Source organism: Lycorma delicatula, chromosome 4 (assembly GCF_047948215.1).
Source record: "Lycorma delicatula isolate Av1 chromosome 4, ASM4794821v1, whole genome shotgun sequence".
Lineage (NCBI taxonomy): Eukaryota > Metazoa > Arthropoda > Insecta > Hemiptera > Fulgoridae > Lycorma > Lycorma delicatula.
This window is the reverse complement of record NC_134458.1, coordinates 196,307,866-196,329,001: the sequence shown is the minus strand read 5'-3', so window position 1 is coordinate 196,329,001 and position 21,136 is coordinate 196,307,866. Positions and strand designations below refer to the sequence as shown.

At 29.1% G+C, this 21,136-nt stretch overlaps 1 protein-coding gene across 1 annotated transcript in view; it reads left to right on the top strand.

Annotated features, from left to right (window-relative positions):
• The window catches only part of LOC142324187 (malectin), a 53,316-nt gene that overhangs the window by 6,722 nt on the left and 25,458 nt on the right, over nucleotides 1–21,136 (top strand). The window contains exon 2 of the mRNA XM_075364933.1: nucleotides 11,690–11,872. Within this exon, the coding sequence (XP_075221048.1) occupies nucleotides 11,690–11,872 (183 nt within the window). The remainder of the gene's footprint in view (nucleotides 1–11,689; nucleotides 11,873–21,136) is intronic.

The following is a 21,136-nucleotide window of genomic DNA, read 5'->3' as shown; positions in this document are numbered from 1 at the left end:
CCCAATTGAATATATGTTATTTCAATAAATTTTTATATGATTTTAAGATTGTGAAGTCCTTTTTGAATCAACCAGTATATGATATCACTGCTTTTAATTTGAAAATATTCAAATAATGAATTCAACTAAATATTAAAATTTATGGAAGATATTTTTATCTTATTGATATTCTTATTTTACATTTAAAAAGGTATTAACATCATTAGCTCTTTCAGAAAAAATACAAAATTATTTAAATTACTGGAGTCAAGATATTAAAAGTTTATCATATAAAAGAGATTCAGTTAAAAAAAACAGTTCAATAATCTATCAATAATAACTGCCAACATTTAATTTACTTTATATTCAATCATTCTATTGGTAATAATAAAACTAAATTAATTAAATGTATCAAAAACAGATATAACTGAAGGTTATTACTTTAAATAGAATAAAAAATAACTTTTAATACTAAATAAGATTTATGTATAAAATAGAACATACAAAGTAACACTTTAAATATCTATGTAACAAACAAGAACTGTATAAATTTTAAAAACATAAAATAATTGAAAACCAAATTAATAGATAACAATAATAATAACAATTAATTAAAATAAGACAATAAGATCACATTCATAATCGTGTATGAAAATAACTACCAAAAAAATTTTTTTGTAAAGCAAAAGTTCTAAGACTATAAACAGATTTTAACAGTAGTGAAAAACTTATAACGACTCAGTCATACTTAATTATAATAATTGCATGAAATAAAATACAGGTGTTTAGTTATATCATTATGAACTTAATGAACAATACATGTATATTTTATGATTAAAATTATGGGCAAAATACAGAGCTGAGATATCAAATTAAAAAAAGAATATAAAATAAAAAATTCTTATATGGAAAAAATACATACAAATTGTTAATACAACTACAGTACTGATTAGGTAAGATGTAAAAGTAGAAACATTTATAGCAAAATTATAGTAAATAACATCAGAGTTAATAAAAAAAAATAATAATCACAAAAATTTTAGTTTTATTAATGACATAATAGCAATAATCAGAAATATTGTATATAATTTGATAGTTTACCCATGAATTCATGGACATCATCCATAATGTTTAAAATAAATACATGTCATAAACCACATTCATTGAATTCTTCTAAAGGTTAGATATGTAAATGAGATTTTGCATTACAGTTATACAAAATGACACATTTTAATATTAAATATTTTTACTTTCCCATCTATATAGCAGCTATAGCTATATAAAAGGGAAAGTATGGTGATCGGTCAAAATTGGGCATATCCGATTTTCATCAAATCTTTAAAAATTGACCCCTAAGGACCCCAGAAAACCAAAAAATTGCATTGAAATTTCTGCGACAAAATGTGCATACGTATGCATGTATGTTGGCTTGTAAATCACCTTATTCTTCCAGAACTACTTGACCAAACTTGGCTATTATATTTCTATAGTAGGGGCATTGATGCTATAAAATTTTCAGTTCAAAAGGTCACAGTGTGGGGGATACAGGGGGGAAATGAAATCATCTCCAGATTTTGCATAATTAAGGTTATATATATATTTTTTATAATCTTGTGAATATTAATAAACGAAATAATTAAAAAAAAAAATGTTTTGCTAAATTTCACCCCCATCCCTAAAAGTGGTTTAATTTTGAAAAGTTATAGAAGGCAGTACAAGGGGTGATTTTTGTTGCATTTTTTCAATATTTTTGTAAACAATTATAAAAAAAACATCTTTTGTGTAAAAATGTTTTTGCTAAATTGCACCTCTACTCCAAAAAAAATAGTAATAATTTTGAAATGTTGTAGAAGGCAGTATTATAGTGGGTCGTTTTTGTTGCAGTTTTTTTCTATTAGCATCTTGGATCCACAAATTTGTTGCCCATCAAAGTGGAGTCTTAACCCAACCATCCCCCCCCTTACACACCCCTCATCCAACTTAGCAGCTGGACTACTGCTTTAGTCGCCTGCTATGTTGTGATGTCACAGGTGTGTGGTAGATGAAATAAACAAATAATATTTAAAGTGGCCACTAGTACTGCCACCCACACCTACTTGAATAAAATACAGTATGCGTGCACGCTTTATTTAGAATCATTGAATTAAATAAAAGAAAAATATTGTAGTTAAATAAAATTATAAATATTTTAAGTTAAGTTATGTGTGTAAGCTGTGAATCAGAAAAAAGCCATGCGACAGGAAAAATCCTACAACTGTGTTGTCAGCTTTTTTTATTGTATTGTGGCGCACTTCACATTCCTAGTATTTATTGGCCCGGTAATGATTTTTGGTTGGATCTAGCTGGCATATATTATCCATGGTCACAAATAAATTATAAAAATGTATTGCAACATGTTTCATACAGTACAAGGAAATATAGTACATAAATCAAATTATTAGAAAAAAAGCTTATTACAATGAATTCATAAATACTATATGCTGGAGAAAATATTTATACAAATCTAATTAATGTTGGCTTACAATTAAATAGAAAAAATAAAAATATATTTGAAATATAGATATAATGATAAAACAATAGAAAACTTGAAAGATATTCAATAAAGAACTTTATAGTATGTGTTTTAAAAATCTATTAACAATATAAAATTAAATATTGAGTGCTTGCATAGTGATCATTAGATATTCAAAAATGTTTTTGTCAAAATATTAAAATAGAACAGAAGGTATTTTCATCTTCTAAGTCTGTTAATAAAATGACAATTTAATTTAATTAGTTGCCTTATAAAAAAAAACTAAAAGCAGTTAAAATATAATTTTTATTATTTTATTATTATTATTATAATACTGTTGTGATGCTCAATTACAAATTCATAAACAATGTAATAAAATATTTACTTCTGATTATAATAAACATAATTTTGTTATTTATTAAGTAAATTATGACCTATTTGAGTAGATATGAGAAACCTGCTGGCCAATTAAAACAAAGTAGAAGTAAATGATAATATTCAAGCATATTAAAGACTGTTAGAGATTATTACATTTGAAAATTTAAAAATAATTATAAGTTAATGAATCAAATAACAGTCTAAGGGATATTTTGTTTAAATTGATGGAAAATAGATAATGAACCATACATGATGGTTGCATTATTTATAATAAATATGGTATTAATAATTGTAATTTAATTATTTGTAAAAATTTAACATATTAATATGACTTTTTAAAATTTTTAATATATTGACAGATAATTTTATAATTTTGGAATTTTTTACCTAAGAACTTATAATGGAGGAATCTCCAAAAAAACACATTCTTCACTATAAAAATGGATCATTAAAGTAAGAAAATATATATTTTTTTTTAGATGAATTCGTTAATTTGGATAGTATATATTATTGTTATATTAATATTATTATTTGATGTGTCTGAGCCCTGCCAGGATTGCACAGGGCAATTTCACTTAGTGTGTCTTCTTGCTTGCTTGCCCACTGTAGTTTCATTTTTTCACTATGCTCCTGCTTTCTTTCTTCTGTCCACTTTGTACCAGTCCTCTTTTTCTCTTCCTCCTGGTTTACCTCCCACTTGTATACTTTACGTTTGTAGATGTTTCTGTCATTTGTATCATTTGGTGTGATTCCAGCTTTCCGTAGGTCTTTTAGGACTTCTGTGTTCTACAGGATGATCTTGATTGATTCTGTGTATTGTACAATTCTTCTGGTCAGTTGTGTTGATGGAAGTCTCTTTATTTGTCCATAAAATTTCAACCTTCTCTTCCTCACTATGTTAGAAAGTTCTCCAGCTTCTTTTCTTGATCTTAATTTGATTGAAATCTTCCTCTCTCATTTTTGGACCAAGCATTTTCCTTATTACTTTCCGTTCTTGTTTTTGGAGGTTCTCTAGTTCACCTTTCCTGTTCATTACCAATGTTTCACAAGCATATAAGACTTCTGGTTTAATAACCGTATTATAGTATCTAATCTTTGTTTGTTTATGCATTTTTTGTTAGAAATATTTCCAGTCATCCAGAATGCTCGCTTTAGTTTCTGTAGTCTGTACTCCTGAGCTTTCTCTATTCCTGTGGTCTGCATAATTTTTCCTAACTATTTAAACATGTGCTCTATATTTATTTGTCCATATTTTTTGGTCATTTTTGATGGGGTTTGTGTTCTATTTGACATAAATTCTGTTTTCTCAAAGGAAATTTAGAGCGTTACTTTTTCTGCTATTTCTTTCAGTACTTCGACCTGTCTTGCGGTTGTTAAAAAGTTATCTGTAAGTATTGTCAAAAACATCTCAAGAGCATTTAAAAATATAAATGCAATTTTTTCAAATATGGCAGATCATTTGACTTCAAATGGGACACAAAATTACAGATTTAGTAAACAGACTTAAAATATTAGAAATTTGAAATGTTAAAAACAAACTGGAGCATTTGAAGAAATATTTTACTTATAAATATAGAAATTTCATTTTAATAAACCACCAGGTAAATTTTGAGCAGGATGATCTGTTTAAACTGGTAGGCCTGTGCAATAGAATTTTAACATCTGACTAATAATTTTAATCAGTCATAATAGGATTGATGAAGTACCTAAATGCTGATGTTAATTATAGTATTTTTAATAACTGATGATGAATCTAAAGAATTTGAAAAGGCCTTATTAGATTGAAGGTAAGATCATTCTTGTTTTGTATGTGTGTGCTTTGGGTTTATAAATACTAATTATATATATATATATATATATATATATATATATATATAATTTAGATAATCATAATTGAGAACTTTTCGGTTGTTTGCTATAATAGACAACAAATATTTTTTTTTATAAATCTTCAGTAACACAGCCATTTTACACTATTATTATATAAAACAAAAATAAACACAGAAAAATCATAACATGATGTTTTGCTTCAGATTCGAAGCTGTATCAAGTGTAACTGGAAAACGTAACCTACTTAATCATATGATAAACAGTATTGGACTGGTCCATATACAGTGGTTCACTGGTTAATACCCTTCACTTTTCTTATAATTCAGTCATACTGGAAATTTTATAACAAATAATAAATCGTACACCGAAATAGCAATTCTTTTATACAATATCTAATCCTATATATATTAATCATTTATCACTCCATTTAATTAAGATAAAGTATATTAAATTACACTAGCGTACACTACACTTAAACCACTAATATCCATTCTGTTGTTAATAGAATTCTTACATTTGAAAATATGAATAATATCAAGTATCAACCCCCCAAGTATTACTTACATCATAATCTAACATTTTTACTAGCTTATAATTAAAACTGTTTATTTTTCTTTTTCATGTTTGGATAACCTCATGTTTCTTGTATTTATATGCCTCCAAATGCTTTTTTAAATATTGCTAGGTTTGCCCTATATATTGTCCCTGGCAATCGTTACATTGAATACTAAATACTATGTTGGACTGTTTTAAGTTTCCCGATTGGTGATTTCAGTTTGGAGAAAATAATACTAGTTGAATGTAAAATAATACTAGGAGGTTGATACTTGAAATGATTCATATTATCAAATTTTAAAATTCTATTAACAACAGAATGGATATTAATAGCTTAGGTGGAGTGTACGCTAGTATAATTTAATATATTTTATCTGAATTAAATGGAGTGATAAATGATTAATATATAGAATTAGGTATTATTGTATAAAAGAATTTATCAAATTTCCAGTGTCGCTGAATTATAAGAAAATTGAAGGATATTAACCAGTGTACCATTGTATATGGACCAGTCCAGTATTGTTGATCATAATTTTCAGTAGGTCATGTTTTCCAGTTACACTTGATAAAGCTTCAGATCTGAAGTGAAATGTCGTTATTTTTTTTTGTTTATTTTTGTTTTATTTAATAATATTTTAAAATGGTTGTGTTACCTGAAGATTTATAAATATTTGTTATATATATATATATATATACACACACACACACACACACACACACAGTACAAATTCCAGTTAACACTTGATATGCTCAAATACATACGTAGAGAGTATCCTGGGAGGCCAAACTTAAGGAACTGATTCAGGGAAAAAAAATTCTTTCAGTACAACTACCTTATCCCTCATTTTCCCCATTATCCTTGCTTCAGTTTACCTCATTCCACAAGTTTGTTTTTTTTTTCATTATAAATTCATATCTTAAGAACGGATTGAATTATTTTAATTAAATTTGGTGTACTTGTATCTGACATATAAAAATTAAGTTAAAAAGCTTTATCTTGAAAATTCCAAAGTTGCAGACATTTAAACTTTTTAATCATTAATAGTTCTGTAAATATTAATTTTATCAAGTTATTTTTTTAGTAAACCTTTTATAACAAAATGAACACCTCATTTGGTCAAATCAGTTGTTAAAACAGCTGTGGTATGGCTGAAATTGTTAAAGTGGATTGCATAAATTGGACCAAGGTTATTTTTTTCCATTTGAATTAATATTACTAATTCAAAGAATCTTTATTATTAGTACTAATAATAAGAGTTATGATTAAGTATTTTTAGTTCAGTTAGTGAAAGCAGGCACAAAATTTCTATACTGCATAATTTTTACTGTTCTAAAAGAGAAGAGAAATATTAATTTTGTTTATCTCAAAAAAGAAAGAATCCTTTATTGATACCGTAGAAAGTTAAATTAACAAATTATTCTTTGGTTCTAAATAAAAAAAAATGATTCAAAAATAAAAGCAGAAGTAGTTGTTGAATTTGTAAAATGTAAAATTACTTTTTGTTTGCAAATTAAAGATCTAAAGAAGTTCAAATTTTGATTGTTAGTGTATGTTCTTTTCAAATATGAAACCTGAATTCAGATGTAAAATAAAAATAGTATTATTATTTTTTTTAATCAATGATTATCAATTAAAAATCTGATGTGGACACCACATGACTTCCTTGTACGCCCATTAAATTACATATACACATTTTTGCTGCATTTCATTTAAACTTATTTCATTTGAAAGTGAGATACAATCCTGCAATTCTTTAATTAAAGTGGACAGTTACGCAATTGGTAAAATATTAATTTTTATTAATATCAAATATTTATACAATTATAATTCAACAATCTTACCTGAAATATTAGGTTAGAGTAAAAGTCCCTTTATTACTCTTTAAATAAATATGTCTTATATGTATCTAATACTATGTTTTTTTAAAATTATTATGATGAAACCATCAACAAAATGAAAACAAAAACGAAACAGGAGAAGGTTACTAAATTTTATAGTGATATTTATTATCAAGTAGACTGAAACAATTGCGTAAATAAAAAAAATAGTACGATTATTATTTCCAATTAATATTAAATAATCAGATGTTTCACCAGATCTGATGTGGACACCATATGACTTCCTTGTACACCTATTTAATTACATATACAGATTTTTAAAAATATAAAATTTTATTTCATTAATAACTTCTGATTTTTTTGATATTATTATTTTTTTGTTGTTATTATTGAATTGTTATTTATTGTAAAAAAATTTTTACAATTAGAGGTTAATAATTATTAATAAATCAATATGTTTAAATTAAAAAAAAAAGAAGGAAATAAAGTCGCATTCGGGCTGATGTGCCTTCCCCTTATAAGATCCAAATATTTCATTAATTAAAATTTTATTTGGCTATAACTCTGGAATCAGTGAAAATAAGTACCACTTATGATATATCATTGAAAAGCTCTCAATGAGAGCTTATTACTGCAGTTATGGAAAAGTCCAAAATTCAAAACAATTTAGATTTTGGGCTTTTTTGGACACTTTTCGTCCAGTCGCTTGCAATCGAAAGTGGAGTTGCACAACTAGACATTAAAACAGTACTAAATTCAAAATTTCAACATCCTATGGCTAATCATTTTTGAGTTATGCGAGATACATACGTTCGTACATACATACATATGTATAGACATCATGCCGAAACTAGTCAAAATGGATTCAGGAGTGGTCAAAATTGATATTTACATTGAAATCTGAAAACCGAAATTTTTCATGATCACAGTTCTTCCTTTACTTCATACAAGGAAGTAAAAACTGTTTAAATGTCTGTAATTATTTCTAATAAAAAAAGGACTTTGTGAAAAAAGCTTATAAAGGTAAAAATGAATTTTTTTTAAATGGGATGTTTAAAAATTTGAATATTATGTATTTTTTTAAACTCGTCATTACAAAGTCAGTTGATTTTCAGTCGAGAGTTCTAAGGTTCAAGTCCTTGTAAAGGTAGTTGCTTTTATATGGATTTGAATACTAGATTATGGATACCAGTGCTTTGTGGTAGTTGGGTTTAAATTAACCACATGTCTCAGGAGTGGTCAAACTGAGTCTGTTCAGGACTACATGTTTACCACATTTATATATATATTTGCAGCCGCAGGCCTGGAAATCCAGTAGCCATTATTACATTTGCCTGTACACACACATACCCAGATCTGGCAGCAAGCTGGAAAAACTGGTTGAAATAATAATGTATTACTTCTTTTTTTTATATATCGGGGACATTAATAAAAAGAAAATTATAAAAAATTGCAGGGATGTTTTATAACCCTTGAATTGTTTCAAACTAAGCTTATAATTTCTACATTATTTTTTTCAACATTTATAACATCAATAGGATGTTGTGATCATTCCAATCGAAAACATCAATTAATGTATTAAGTTTTACCAGTAAGTTCATTTATTACTGTGTTAATAGTTACATATAAAACAATATTTTAATTAAATTTTTTTTAATTCTGCTGTATATGTATACAGTGGTACCTTGAGATACGAATGTTTTGAAATACAACATGAAATATTCTAAAATTTATACCTCGACATACAACAAAAAATTTGAGATACGAATTTGCGATGTGCAATAATTGCATAGGTGATCCCTAGATGGCAGAGCGTTCGCTCAGCTTTCCTCCTGCCGCTTCTGCCCACTATGTCGCTCTGTTTGGTTGTTGAGACCACAGTCCTCTGCATGGCCGTCACGATGTGTTATTCGCTTTCTTTGTGCCTGTTTTTCATGTCATTTTGGATAGTATATATACTGTACTCTGCATATTTTGTTATTTTAACCATGGACCCCAAAGTTAAAGACAAAACTGGTGAAAAGAAAAAGCCTAAGAAAATGATCTCAATGGAAGCAAAACATGAAATTATTGCAAAGCATGAGCGTGGCGTTCGTATCATCGACTTGGCAAATGAGTATGGCTGCAATCCTTCTACAATATCCACGATCATCAAGCAGAAGGAAGCGATAAAGAAGCTGCAACCTTCCAAAGGCGTCACCATTATTTGAAAGCTACGAACTAATATACATGATGAGATGGAACAGCTACTTTTATTATAGATTAAGGAGAAGCAATTGGCAGGTGACTCTGTTTCTGAAGCAATTATTTGTGAGAAGGCTGGCGCCATCTTCCAAGACCTCAAGCGTGATGTAACCGAGACGGAGGGAGAATCATCGCAAGGCGGTGAGGGGTTCAAAGCTAGTTGTTGCTGGTTTGACAATTTTAAGAAACGAAGTGGCATTCATTCAGTTATTCGTAATGGAGAAGCATCTAGTGCAGATATTAAGGCGGCTGAAAATTTCATTAAGGTTTTTGAAAAACTCATTAGTGAAGAAGGATACCTACCGCAACAAGTGTTCAATTGTGACGAAACAGGGTTATTTTGGAAAAAAATGCCTAGGCGCACGTTTATCACGGCTGAAGAAAAGAGTCTACCCAGCCACAAGGCTATGAAAGATAGGCTAACGCTTGCCCTTTGTGCTAACGCTATTGGGGACTTCAAAATAAAACCATTGCTAGTCTACTGCTCGGAAAACCCAAGGACCTTCAAAGCTTATAAAGTTATGAAAGAAAAATTACAAGTTCTGTGGCGTGCAAACAGTAAAGCATGGGTGACCCGTCAGTTTTTTACTGAGTGGATGAACATAGTTTTTGGGCCTTCAGTGAAAAAATACTTAATCGATAATGGTATACCGCTTAAGTGTGTCCTGTTGGATAATGCTCTCGCTCACCCTCCTGGCCTTGAGGATGACCTTTTAGATGAATTTAAATGTATTAAAATTGTCTATCTGCCACCCAATACAACGTCTACCCTTCAGCCCATGGATCAACAAGTTATCTCCAATTTTAAGAAACTTTTCACGAAGCATCTTTTCAAGTGTTGCTTCGAAGTTACTGAAAATACGAACCTAACATTGAGGGAGTTTTGAAAGAATCATTACAACATTGTGATCTGTCTTAAGCTTATAAATATTGCCTGGCAAGGTGTTACCAAAAGAACATTGAACTCAGCTTGGAGAAAATTATGGCCAGATGTTGTTTTAAAACGAGAGGGATTTGAGGGATTCGAACCTATTGAGGAGGAGATCGTATCCATTGGTCGCTCCATGGGCCTAGAGGTAGACGAGGCAGATGTTGCTGATCTCATTGAGGAGTATGCTGAAGAACTCACGACGGAGGAGCTGAAGGAATTACAGAAGATTTCCCACTCGGGGTAATGATGGAACTCAGCAGTGAGGAGGAGGTCGAGCCGGAGGAGAAACTTACTTCACGTGAAATTAGTGATATCCTTGGCAAGTAGCAGGAAGTGTCTGATTTTGTGGAAAAAAGACACCCAGAGAAATTGTCTACAGGGAGAGTGAGTGCCTTATTTAATGATAGGTGTCTCACATTCTTTCGTAACATTTTAAAAAGAAGGCAGAAACAGACGACCTCTCTTGATCGTTACCTTGTGAAGGTCTCACGCAGTGAAAGTCAGGAAAGTGAGGCCAAAAAGGCCCGACGTTAAAGTGATGATTAATAAACATTGTATGTTATTAATATATTAATAAATAAATTAATAAACATTATGTGTGTTATTACTCGTTTATTTATATACAAATTGTGTATATTATATGTAATTTAACTGTGTTTTGGGTTAGTTCCATATCGCTAGAATGCATTAATATATATTACATTATTTTAAATGGGAAAAATTGCTTTGAGATAAGATTTTTTTGCCATACGACGATGATCACAGAACGAATTCAATTCGTATCTCAAGGTACCACTGTACTTCATTCTAAGAAGATATTCGAATATTAAAACTTGTTGATAATAAGTATTATGTTTAATGTACTCTGTGATTTCTTATTCATTTGTTATATAAGTAAACTTATTTTACTAACCTCGTTGAAATCTACTTATCAGAAATGAAAATATAAATTTGATTAACAACCAGAATGCAGAGTTATTAAAATTAGTCTGTTATAAACTAAAGTCATACCGATGTTAAGAGCGTAATATAATAAATAGGTAGGCATTTTAGAAGGCTTGAATACAGAGTCACTAGTAATGTTGCTGAGGCAGAATGGGAAAGAGAGAATTCAAGTGAAGAAGTCTAATTTTATTTTGTAACTCATTCTTATATGTTATTTGTAGTAGCCTAATTAAGTTGATTATTTAATAGGTATTGAAGGACTTCCAATAGTTAATGTTACACTAGCACATTTGATCAACTGAGAACCGACCAAAAAAAATTAGTAACATTTCCACGTCATCCACATTCACTTGTTAGATAAATTTTAGTTAGTTTAGTCCAGTTATTATACTTTGAATCTTGAATTAATCTGCCTTATTATTTTTGTAATTTTTAACGTGAGTTATATTTTTACATATCTGTTCTTTTATTTATAGGTGTTTGATATTGTATTAAATGGAGATCATACAATTGTGCCGGATTTGGATATTTATGATAGAGTAGGACATGGTGTTGCTCATGATGAGTATGTCAGTTTCAGTGTAAACCGTGGTCGATTATACTATAATGAAGAGGAATCTGACATTAGAGGTGGAAAAATTAGAGTTGAATTTATAAAAGTAAGTTTTATTTTTTATTTTATACTGTATATATTTTTCATAATTTTAATTTAATCTTTAATGAGTAATTCTTCTGAGAGTAAGTGTAGTAATGCTATTTTATTACTTGTGTTATCTGTGTTATTCAATATTCAACCTGATCAAAATATTTAATCTGCTCTCCTGCCTTTCATCTCATCTAAGCAATATCATCCATATTTATGATTATAAAACCTTTTGAATTTTACAGAACAGACACTATTGGGATCATCAGAACTAATTGGTGGATAAAATTTAATGGTATGTAACTTTATTTTTTCATATCTCCCTTTCCTACAATTAGGAGCAAATCCAAAAATTTGTAAATTGTGTGTGTATGTACTTAAACCTACATAATAATTCCTATTTTTAAGAAAGAGCACAATAGAGATTGCAAGAACCATAGGGATGTATTATTGTTAAGCGTACCAGGAAATATTTATTCTAGAATAATTCATGCAAGACTTCAGACAATAATTGAAGATAACTTGAAGAATGCAGTTGGTTTCAGAACTGGAAGAAGTACTCAGTATGCGATTTTTATGCTCTGATAAATAATAGAAAAACATTTGAAGTTTATTAAGGAAGTTGTTTTGTGTTCTGTAGATTTGGTAAAGGCATTTGACTGACTGAATGCTGTGCAAGGTGTTATGGATTGAATTGAAGAAATGATACGTTCCCAAATATCTGATCAATGCAAAAACATTTTTTCCCAAGCGATGTAACTATGATAAGATGGGATATGCAGAATCACCATGTTTTTTTAAAATCCTCAGGGTGTCAGACAAGGTATTTTCACCTTATCTGTTTAATATTATGCAAAATGACTAAAGGATTGCATGCGCAGAGAAAGGAAATTCTGTATGTGACACTGGTGACTGGAACCAGTGTATATCTCTAGAGTTAGCATTTGTGGATGATTTGACGTTGATTGAAAAATCTGAGGAAAACTTGGTGTTTTCCTGGTCTGGAGTGAGAAATTGGAAAAAAGAAATATGAAGATAAGTATTGAAATAAACCAAAATCTTGATGATCTCTAAAAATAGAAGAAACATAAATGTTGACCTAAATGGATGTCAGTTGGTGCAGGTTGAGTCCTTCAGTTATTTGGATTCTGGTGTTAGTCATAATGGTTGTGCCATTCTTGGCCAACCATGCTTCACCCTGCACCAATGATGTGCCAAGAACGACACAAAAAGAAATGAAAATTTTAAATGGTCTTATAAAATTATGACTAATATGCTGAAATTGCTTGATTTTTGAATGATCTTTATTAAATGAAATTTAATACAACGCTGAGAAATTTGAATGTTTGAACAAAGACGTTTTATTAACATAATTTATCTTAAAATTAATACTTTTTATATTAGGATTCACCCTTTGATATGCCGGCCGGATGCTCACTACATTATAAAGAGAAAGTCATCATCACACACATTCGCTCTTCACCACGTTATTCATCTCCCGCCGTTCACGGCATACCCGGTCGCCGGTCTTAATTTCTTGATACTGCTTGTTATAAGTCCAGAGTGAGAGTGCCAGTGCCCTTCCCACACACTTTCTAGCCGGCCAGAGAAAAAAAATAATTACCTTCCCCTTCCAACAAAGTTTCTTACATTACAGATCGCATGCGCGAGAACTTCAACATCTTAACAATAATACACATCTACTTAATACTAGTAAAAAGCATGTTACTCATATTAAATCTAATACATTGTCATGCAAGTAAATACAAGTTACAATGTCAAGAAAAGCGTTACTTATTTTAAAGCTAATACAATCTCATACAATTAAATACAAGTTACAGTGTCAGCTTTATTTTTTATTAATGAGGTTTGACATGCCTCTAATTCCTCCATTTCTAGCTCATTGAAATTTTGCATGAAAATGTTAAAATTTCAAGGTAAGTCAAGTAACACGGCGTTATTTATAAAAATAACAACAAAGTTTTTTAAACATTCATTTCAAATCTACGGTTTAGTATTCTTGTTTACTTCTTCAAACTATAAAAGATACAATAACAAAAAAGAAAATATTAAGAAAATTATAGTATAGCAAGTCATTATAATTAATGATCGGTTACAGGAAACAAACTATTTATTTAAAACATTTATTAGGCTCTTAAATCAACAAACAGTGAGAAAAAAAACAACAAAAAAACATAAATATATATAATGTTATATTGCTTTCAAGCAACAGAAAATTCAGGAATATGGCTCCTTATTTTTAAATAACTAATGTACATGTTTACCTAAGATTTCAAAATAACACTAATGACTTATAGAAAATGATTAATAAAAATGCCTATTATGTTTACACAGTCAACTAAAATTTTTAACAGTAAAACACATTAGAATTAATGGTCAACAGCTGAACAAGCAAACATAACATTAGTAGTGACTTGAGTCCTATTACTACCCGACAAACTTTTTATATTACTCAAACCTTTAACCTTTCATAATACCACAAACGACTCTAACTTTTATTCATTTATTTTTTACTGATCCAAAATCACAACTTTATTGATAATTATATCATAACATGATACTTTATTATTTTTCAAATTCATAACAATTATTTGAACTTATATTTTCTCCACTGAAATCAATACATTTATTAATAGATCATTGTAATAATAATTTTTTTCAATCTTTCATCTGATCAAAATACATCTAACCAACCTTATTACATTATATAACCCACATTGAGATTGCTTTTGAATCAATTTTACAGAATTCTACTCTCATAGCTTATCCTAACCTACCCGATCTTTCTTTCATCCCTTTACACGATTTAACCAACTTGTGAGTCTGTGTTCATCTCCAATGCAATATTAAATAAAAAAAACCATTTAGTTTCTTAAGTACAATTACAAAACAACAATAAAATCGTCGATACGCCAACTTTGGCCTAAAATATTAAACACTTCATTTCCATATTCTTCTATACCTATATATATATATATATATATATATATATATATATTTATAAATTATTCATTTTGTATCATCCTTACCTCACAGCCTCACAAAATCTTACAATTCCTTTCTAGCTTACTACAGAACCAATTTCTATAAAATTTTCTCCAAAACCTTATCATCATCCTCTATCTTTTATACTATACATAGCTTACAGAATCTTAATTTTAATTACAATAATCAATATCACAATACTCCTCAATATCATTTATTATTACATTTGTTTTTTATTGATTTCAGGTTCATAACTTTTAAAAAAATTAGTTTTATTCAAACTACAGAACTTTACAACAATATATTATTTTCTAAGATCTTAGAAAATTAATTTCTCATTATTTATCTTACTACAGAATTCCTTTAAAATATTTATTTTATTTAACATGAAATGCAACATTTTAATTCATAATAGTATGAATGATTTTTAGAAAAATAATATCAGAAATATTTTTAACTTAATTCGATAAAATGAATTTAGTTATTCACAGACAGCAGTTATTAGTAACGATTACGCAACACATATTAACAGTACATGTCTCACCAGTCTGTTTCCATTTTTTATATACATTGTAGCAATATTTTACGTTCATGTTTCAACACGTCCGAATATTCAATCCATCTTACTTTTACTAGTACAACATAAGATTAATTTTTCTATACAATATGGTTTAAAACTTATTTTAAAATCTCTTGAATCTTAATATTACTTCATTTAATTTAGTGGTACAAATTGCAAAAATAAAAATTTACATAAAAAGGCAAAATTATCTTTATAATCATCAATAGTGGTATCTAAAACTTTACAAAATTACAAACTCAGCTTGATAAACAGCTACCTCCTAGCTGGTAATCAACCAAACTGGTACAATAGAAAAATAAAAATGATTCTACAAAAAACTCGGTCAAGACAAACATAGCTCATCAAATTCGGAAAATACACATTTTTATGGGGTGGGTGCGCTCTCATCAGCCCATCTCAAAAAGTTGGCACATAAACACACAACCTGGCCTTGAGGATTGCCCCTTTTTAAAACAAAAATTACACATTAAACCTTTTAATAATAGCTCGATTAACTTTAACACATTTACCAATTTTACTGTCTACAACTTCAAAATAACCCTTGTTATAAATCTTAGTTAAATGGTCCCTTATATCTTGGACTCACCTTTTTTGACACCTTATTTATCTTATTAGACAATATAAAATTTCTTAACAAAATCTCATCACCCACTTTGTACTTAATCTTGGATGCCTTGTCTTTACTCTTTTCAGCTCTTCTCTTTGTACTTAATTTGATTCTCTTTAAAACATGTTTACAAATATGGTCTGAAGTTACATTTTCCAAACATTTACTATTATTTGGAAAATTTACATACTTAATGAAATTGTCGTTTATAATTTTACCATAAGAGACGTCACTAGGCTTATGTTCAGTAACTAAGTTAACAGTGTTATTCAAAATATACTCTATTTTATTAATGTATCTGTACCAATTTACATGTTTACTTTTGATTAGAAATGCTCTCAACATTACTCCTAAATTTTTTAGATATCTCTGATAAATTTGCTTGAGCATGATAAATCGTTATCAAACCATTTTTAATCCCCAATTCTTCCAAACCTTGTTCATATACTCTACTTATAAATTGTGAGCCATTATCTGAAATTATAATAGATGGATGTCCATAACATTTTACATAATTTTTAATCTTAGAAATTATTGCAGAAGCGGTAGGTTTTACAATCATATATAGCTTAATAAACTTAGAAAAACCATCTAACATAATAAATATATATTGAAATGCTCTGTAAGTTACAGGAAGTGGACCATATAAATCTACAAAAACCTTATGCAATGGATACTTTGCCACAATCGGATGGCTAATTTCTACATTATTATAATTAATGTCTTTAACTTTCTGGCAAACTTCACAACAAACACTATATTTCTTAATCACAGATTTTAAATTCTTATACCACATAAATTTTCTTAACGTACAATACATTTTATTGAAACCTGCATGGCCCAATCTTAAATGGTAATAATGAACAAACTCCTCTATCACGCTACTAGGTATACACAACTTCCAATCATTAAACTTATTACAATTTCGCTTAAAAATAAATCCATTTATAACACAAAAATAATCTTTTACTTTACTTATACATTTATCATTACTATTTGAATTCAAAGCATTTGAAATCTTACTGAGAAATTCATCTTTAATTGTTTCCTTCTTTATTTTATTTTAAAATATTTTATATTCTGTCTCCTCTGAATTCATTAACATTACTAATGAATCTTTTACACCACATGCTAAATCATCATTTTCTAAATTTACTCTCGATAAAGTATCTGCTGCTATATTCTCCTTTCCTTTAATATACTTCCATGTGATATTATAACCTTGCAAAAATAAAGCCCACCTACCAAGACGTCCTGTTGCTAATTTACATGAATTTGAGAAAGTATTAGCTAGGTGATCAGTTCAAACCTCAAAAGCTCTAGCCTCTAAATACATACGGAGTTTCTGAATACAAAAAACAACCGCCCACAGCTCTTTTTCCACGATGAAATAATTTCGTTGGGCTGGGGTTAAACTCTTGCTTACAAAACAAATGACCTGATGCTCTCCCAAGTCATCAATTTGAAATAAAATACTGGAAACAGACCACATTGCTGGCATCAGTAGATAAATAAAATTTCCGGTTAAAATCAGGATGCTTTAACATAATAGATTCTAAAAATTTACATTTGATTTCATTGAAAACGACCTCGTCTGTTTGGGTCCATGCAAATTTATTCTTTTTGCTCAAGTTGTTTTGAAATTGGGTCGTCAAAGCAGAATATTCTTCTGAAATTTTTGATAATAATTACTCAGGCCTAAAAAGCTTTGAAGCTGTTTTATATTTTGTGGACGTGGATAATTTTGAATCGCCTGGACTTTATCGGGACACATACTGATGCCTTTAGAAGAAATAACGTAACCTAGATATTTCATTTCATGAGCAATAAAGTTACATTTTTGTAATTTTAACGTGACACCAAATTCTAAAAACTTCTGAAAAACCTTTTTAATTTTATTACAATGTTCATGAAAATTTTTTGACACTATTAGAAGATCGTCCACATACAAGATTACTATCTTAGAAACCTCAGGACCAGGAACAAAATTTAGCACTCGAATAAATTCAATGGTTGAAACACAAGTACCAAATGGTAAACAGGTATATGAATAATTATTGTTGTCGAAAATGAACAAAACATATTTTCTACTATCTGGATGTAAAACTACTTGATGGTAACCACTACACATGTCGAAAGAACTAATAAATTTGGCGCCATGAAAACCAGCTAAAATATCATGTATTGGAATTGGGGCTAAATCATTTTTTATAATCAGATTTTTCACCGATCTACAGTGTATACACAACCTAATCTCATCCGGTGAACCTGCTTAGAAATGGCTACTAAAGGACTCGTATATTCAGAATCACCTAACTCAATTATATTATTTTTCATCAATTTATTCACTTCATTTCTTGCTGCCTCTATTTTTGCAAATGGTATACGATAACATTTCGTAATAAATATTTTGCTTTGATCGATTTTAAATTTACATTGATAGTCTTTTATTTTACCTGGTACATCAGAAAATAAGTTTTATACTCGTAAAAAATATCAATAAATTCCTCCAATTCAATTTCACTCACTATATCTGACAATTTTTCTGTGACATCACTTATTTGTTTATACCATAAATAATCACAATCATTGTTATCAACTTTTATATTACACACTAATTTATTTTTATTACTAGGCATTACGAAAGGAACTTTAAATTCATTAATATTAACATGCTTTTCTTTAAAATTAATTATAACAGAATTATTATAACAGAAATTTACTCCCAGAATTATTTTAACATTTAAATTTTGTAGTGCAACCAAATCAATATCTTTTTCAAATAAACCAAAATTTACTTTAAGAGTTACCTGTTTATTTGTAATTTGTTTTTTTGGTACTCGTCGCTGTTATTATATTTAATTTTTCAATATTTATTTTATGATATTTTACATTATTAGCTTTTTCTAACAACTCTAAAAAACTCTTGTCGATAAAACACAATTGAGGTCCAGAATCAACAAGACACTGAAAATTTTGAACTCCTACCGATACATTAATTTCAATTAAATCACACTCTGTTTCTTTAAAAATTTTGTCCTCTTTGGTTTCCTTCAGAAGTACTTCAGGCATGTCAGAAAATATAGTGTTTAAAGTTTTAAAACCTGTTTCCTCACCCTTTACATAGATTTCGCAGGCGGATCCTCATCTCTTGGCGAACTCTCTTATGGTTTTCCTGATGTACGTCTATTCTAATTGTATCGGGGTCATCATTCTTATTAGGATGGTACGATTTTATTATTTTGTTTTCGTTATACTGTTGACAAAGATTTTTTCTTAGCCGTGCACATGTTTAAAGTTTTATTTTGACTATTAGTACCTTCTTTATCATCATGGTTTCATCTACAATTTGAATAATTAGTGTTATTTTTTTCTACCAGAGTACTTGTCCCGTCTATTATGATCATAACCTTTATTTCTATTTCTAAAATTTATATCATCATTTCTTCTATAAAAATTAGACCTCTCAAAATTATAGCTACCTTTATACTCCCTATCTCTTGTATGTCCCTCACTATACTTAGGTTTATTGTCATTTTTATCATTTATTCTCTTATGTACATTGCAATAAGGATCCAAATGTGGATTGTCATCCGATTTTCTTGAATTATAATATTTATGCTGATTAGTGTTTTCATTATAGTTTAAATACTGTAATTCCGGTTGTAAGCTGTCCAGTAATTTGGTAAACTCTAGAGCGGTTTTTACTTGTTCTGCTATTCTAACTCTGTTTATAATTGGATCAAAATGATTTGAAATAAGAACAACCAACTTTTCCTCTCCTACAGATGGTTCCAAAACTTTTCCCATGTTATAATTTAAATGAAAATACTGACTCAAATTCATATGATTTCCTGACTTAAATTTTCCAAAGTGTAACTTACTCCTGACCTCATTCTGTTTAACTTCTGTTTAACGACCAAAATTTCTCTTTAAAATTGTCACAAAAATCCTGATAACTCCCTATCTGAGACTCTATGAACGAAAACCACAATCTTGTTTCTGAATTAGTTGAAAAAATGCTACACAGTATTGAACATATCTGACTCCACTCTTTAATATTTCTAGCCTTCAATTCATTTGAAAATTTATTTAAATATTCAATTGGGTTCCTCAAGTCTAAGTGTGCAAAATTAGGTATTATTATATTTGAAATACTATCTTGTCTAGCTTCTTCTATTGTTGTTCTTGTTTAGCGTCTTCTATTTTTTCCGCCAGTTTATTTTTTTTACATCAGTGATTTCATTAGAAAATCGTTCATTAACTTTTATTTATTTGTTCTCTAATTGCTTTAATTTTGTTTCATTCAATTCTACCTTTTCCTGCGTCTCAACTAACTGGTCTTTGATATTATTTTGTTTTTCACTTATATTCCTAACACATCCCACAATTTTATTATCTAAGTGACCCATTTCGGCCTGACAAATTGCTCTGTTTAATTCTAATCTCTGTCACCTTTTCCTCAAAATTTTGAATTTGTTTCGTTACTTCATCCCTAATTATACCCTTGGCATTATCTATCACTTCTAAATTTTTCTTCCTAATCATGTCAATTTCTTTGGCTACATGTGCTTTAAACTCCTTTCCCATAAGTAATATTTTATTTTCCAATCTATTTATGTTTTGGTTTAATTCTTATGCATGCCTCTCATTTGATTCTTCTATCTTGCTCCCTACCTCGCTCACTACTTTCTTATTTTCCCTCATCATTTCCGCAAACATAATTCTGAATCCCCAATAGTTATCCGGACCCTTACTACCTCCTTCTTCTAATTGTACGCTAATCTGATTGTCTGTTTCTACTAAAACAATTTCCTTTAAATTATCACTCATTTTCATCATTTACTCCCTCTAAAAGAACTGTATCGGCAGAATACACGCTTTCTCCTACATTACTCTCTTCTACATCCCTACCATTCTTCGAATACCCCTGTTCTAAATTTCAAAATTTTCCCCATCTCTATTTTCTCATTACTGCCCTCACTTATCTGTCTGTTTTCACTGTCCACACTACCCTTACTCTTTTTGGCTTTACTTCTAGTTTCCATAATAATACAAACAAACAAAAAAATTATCATAACAAC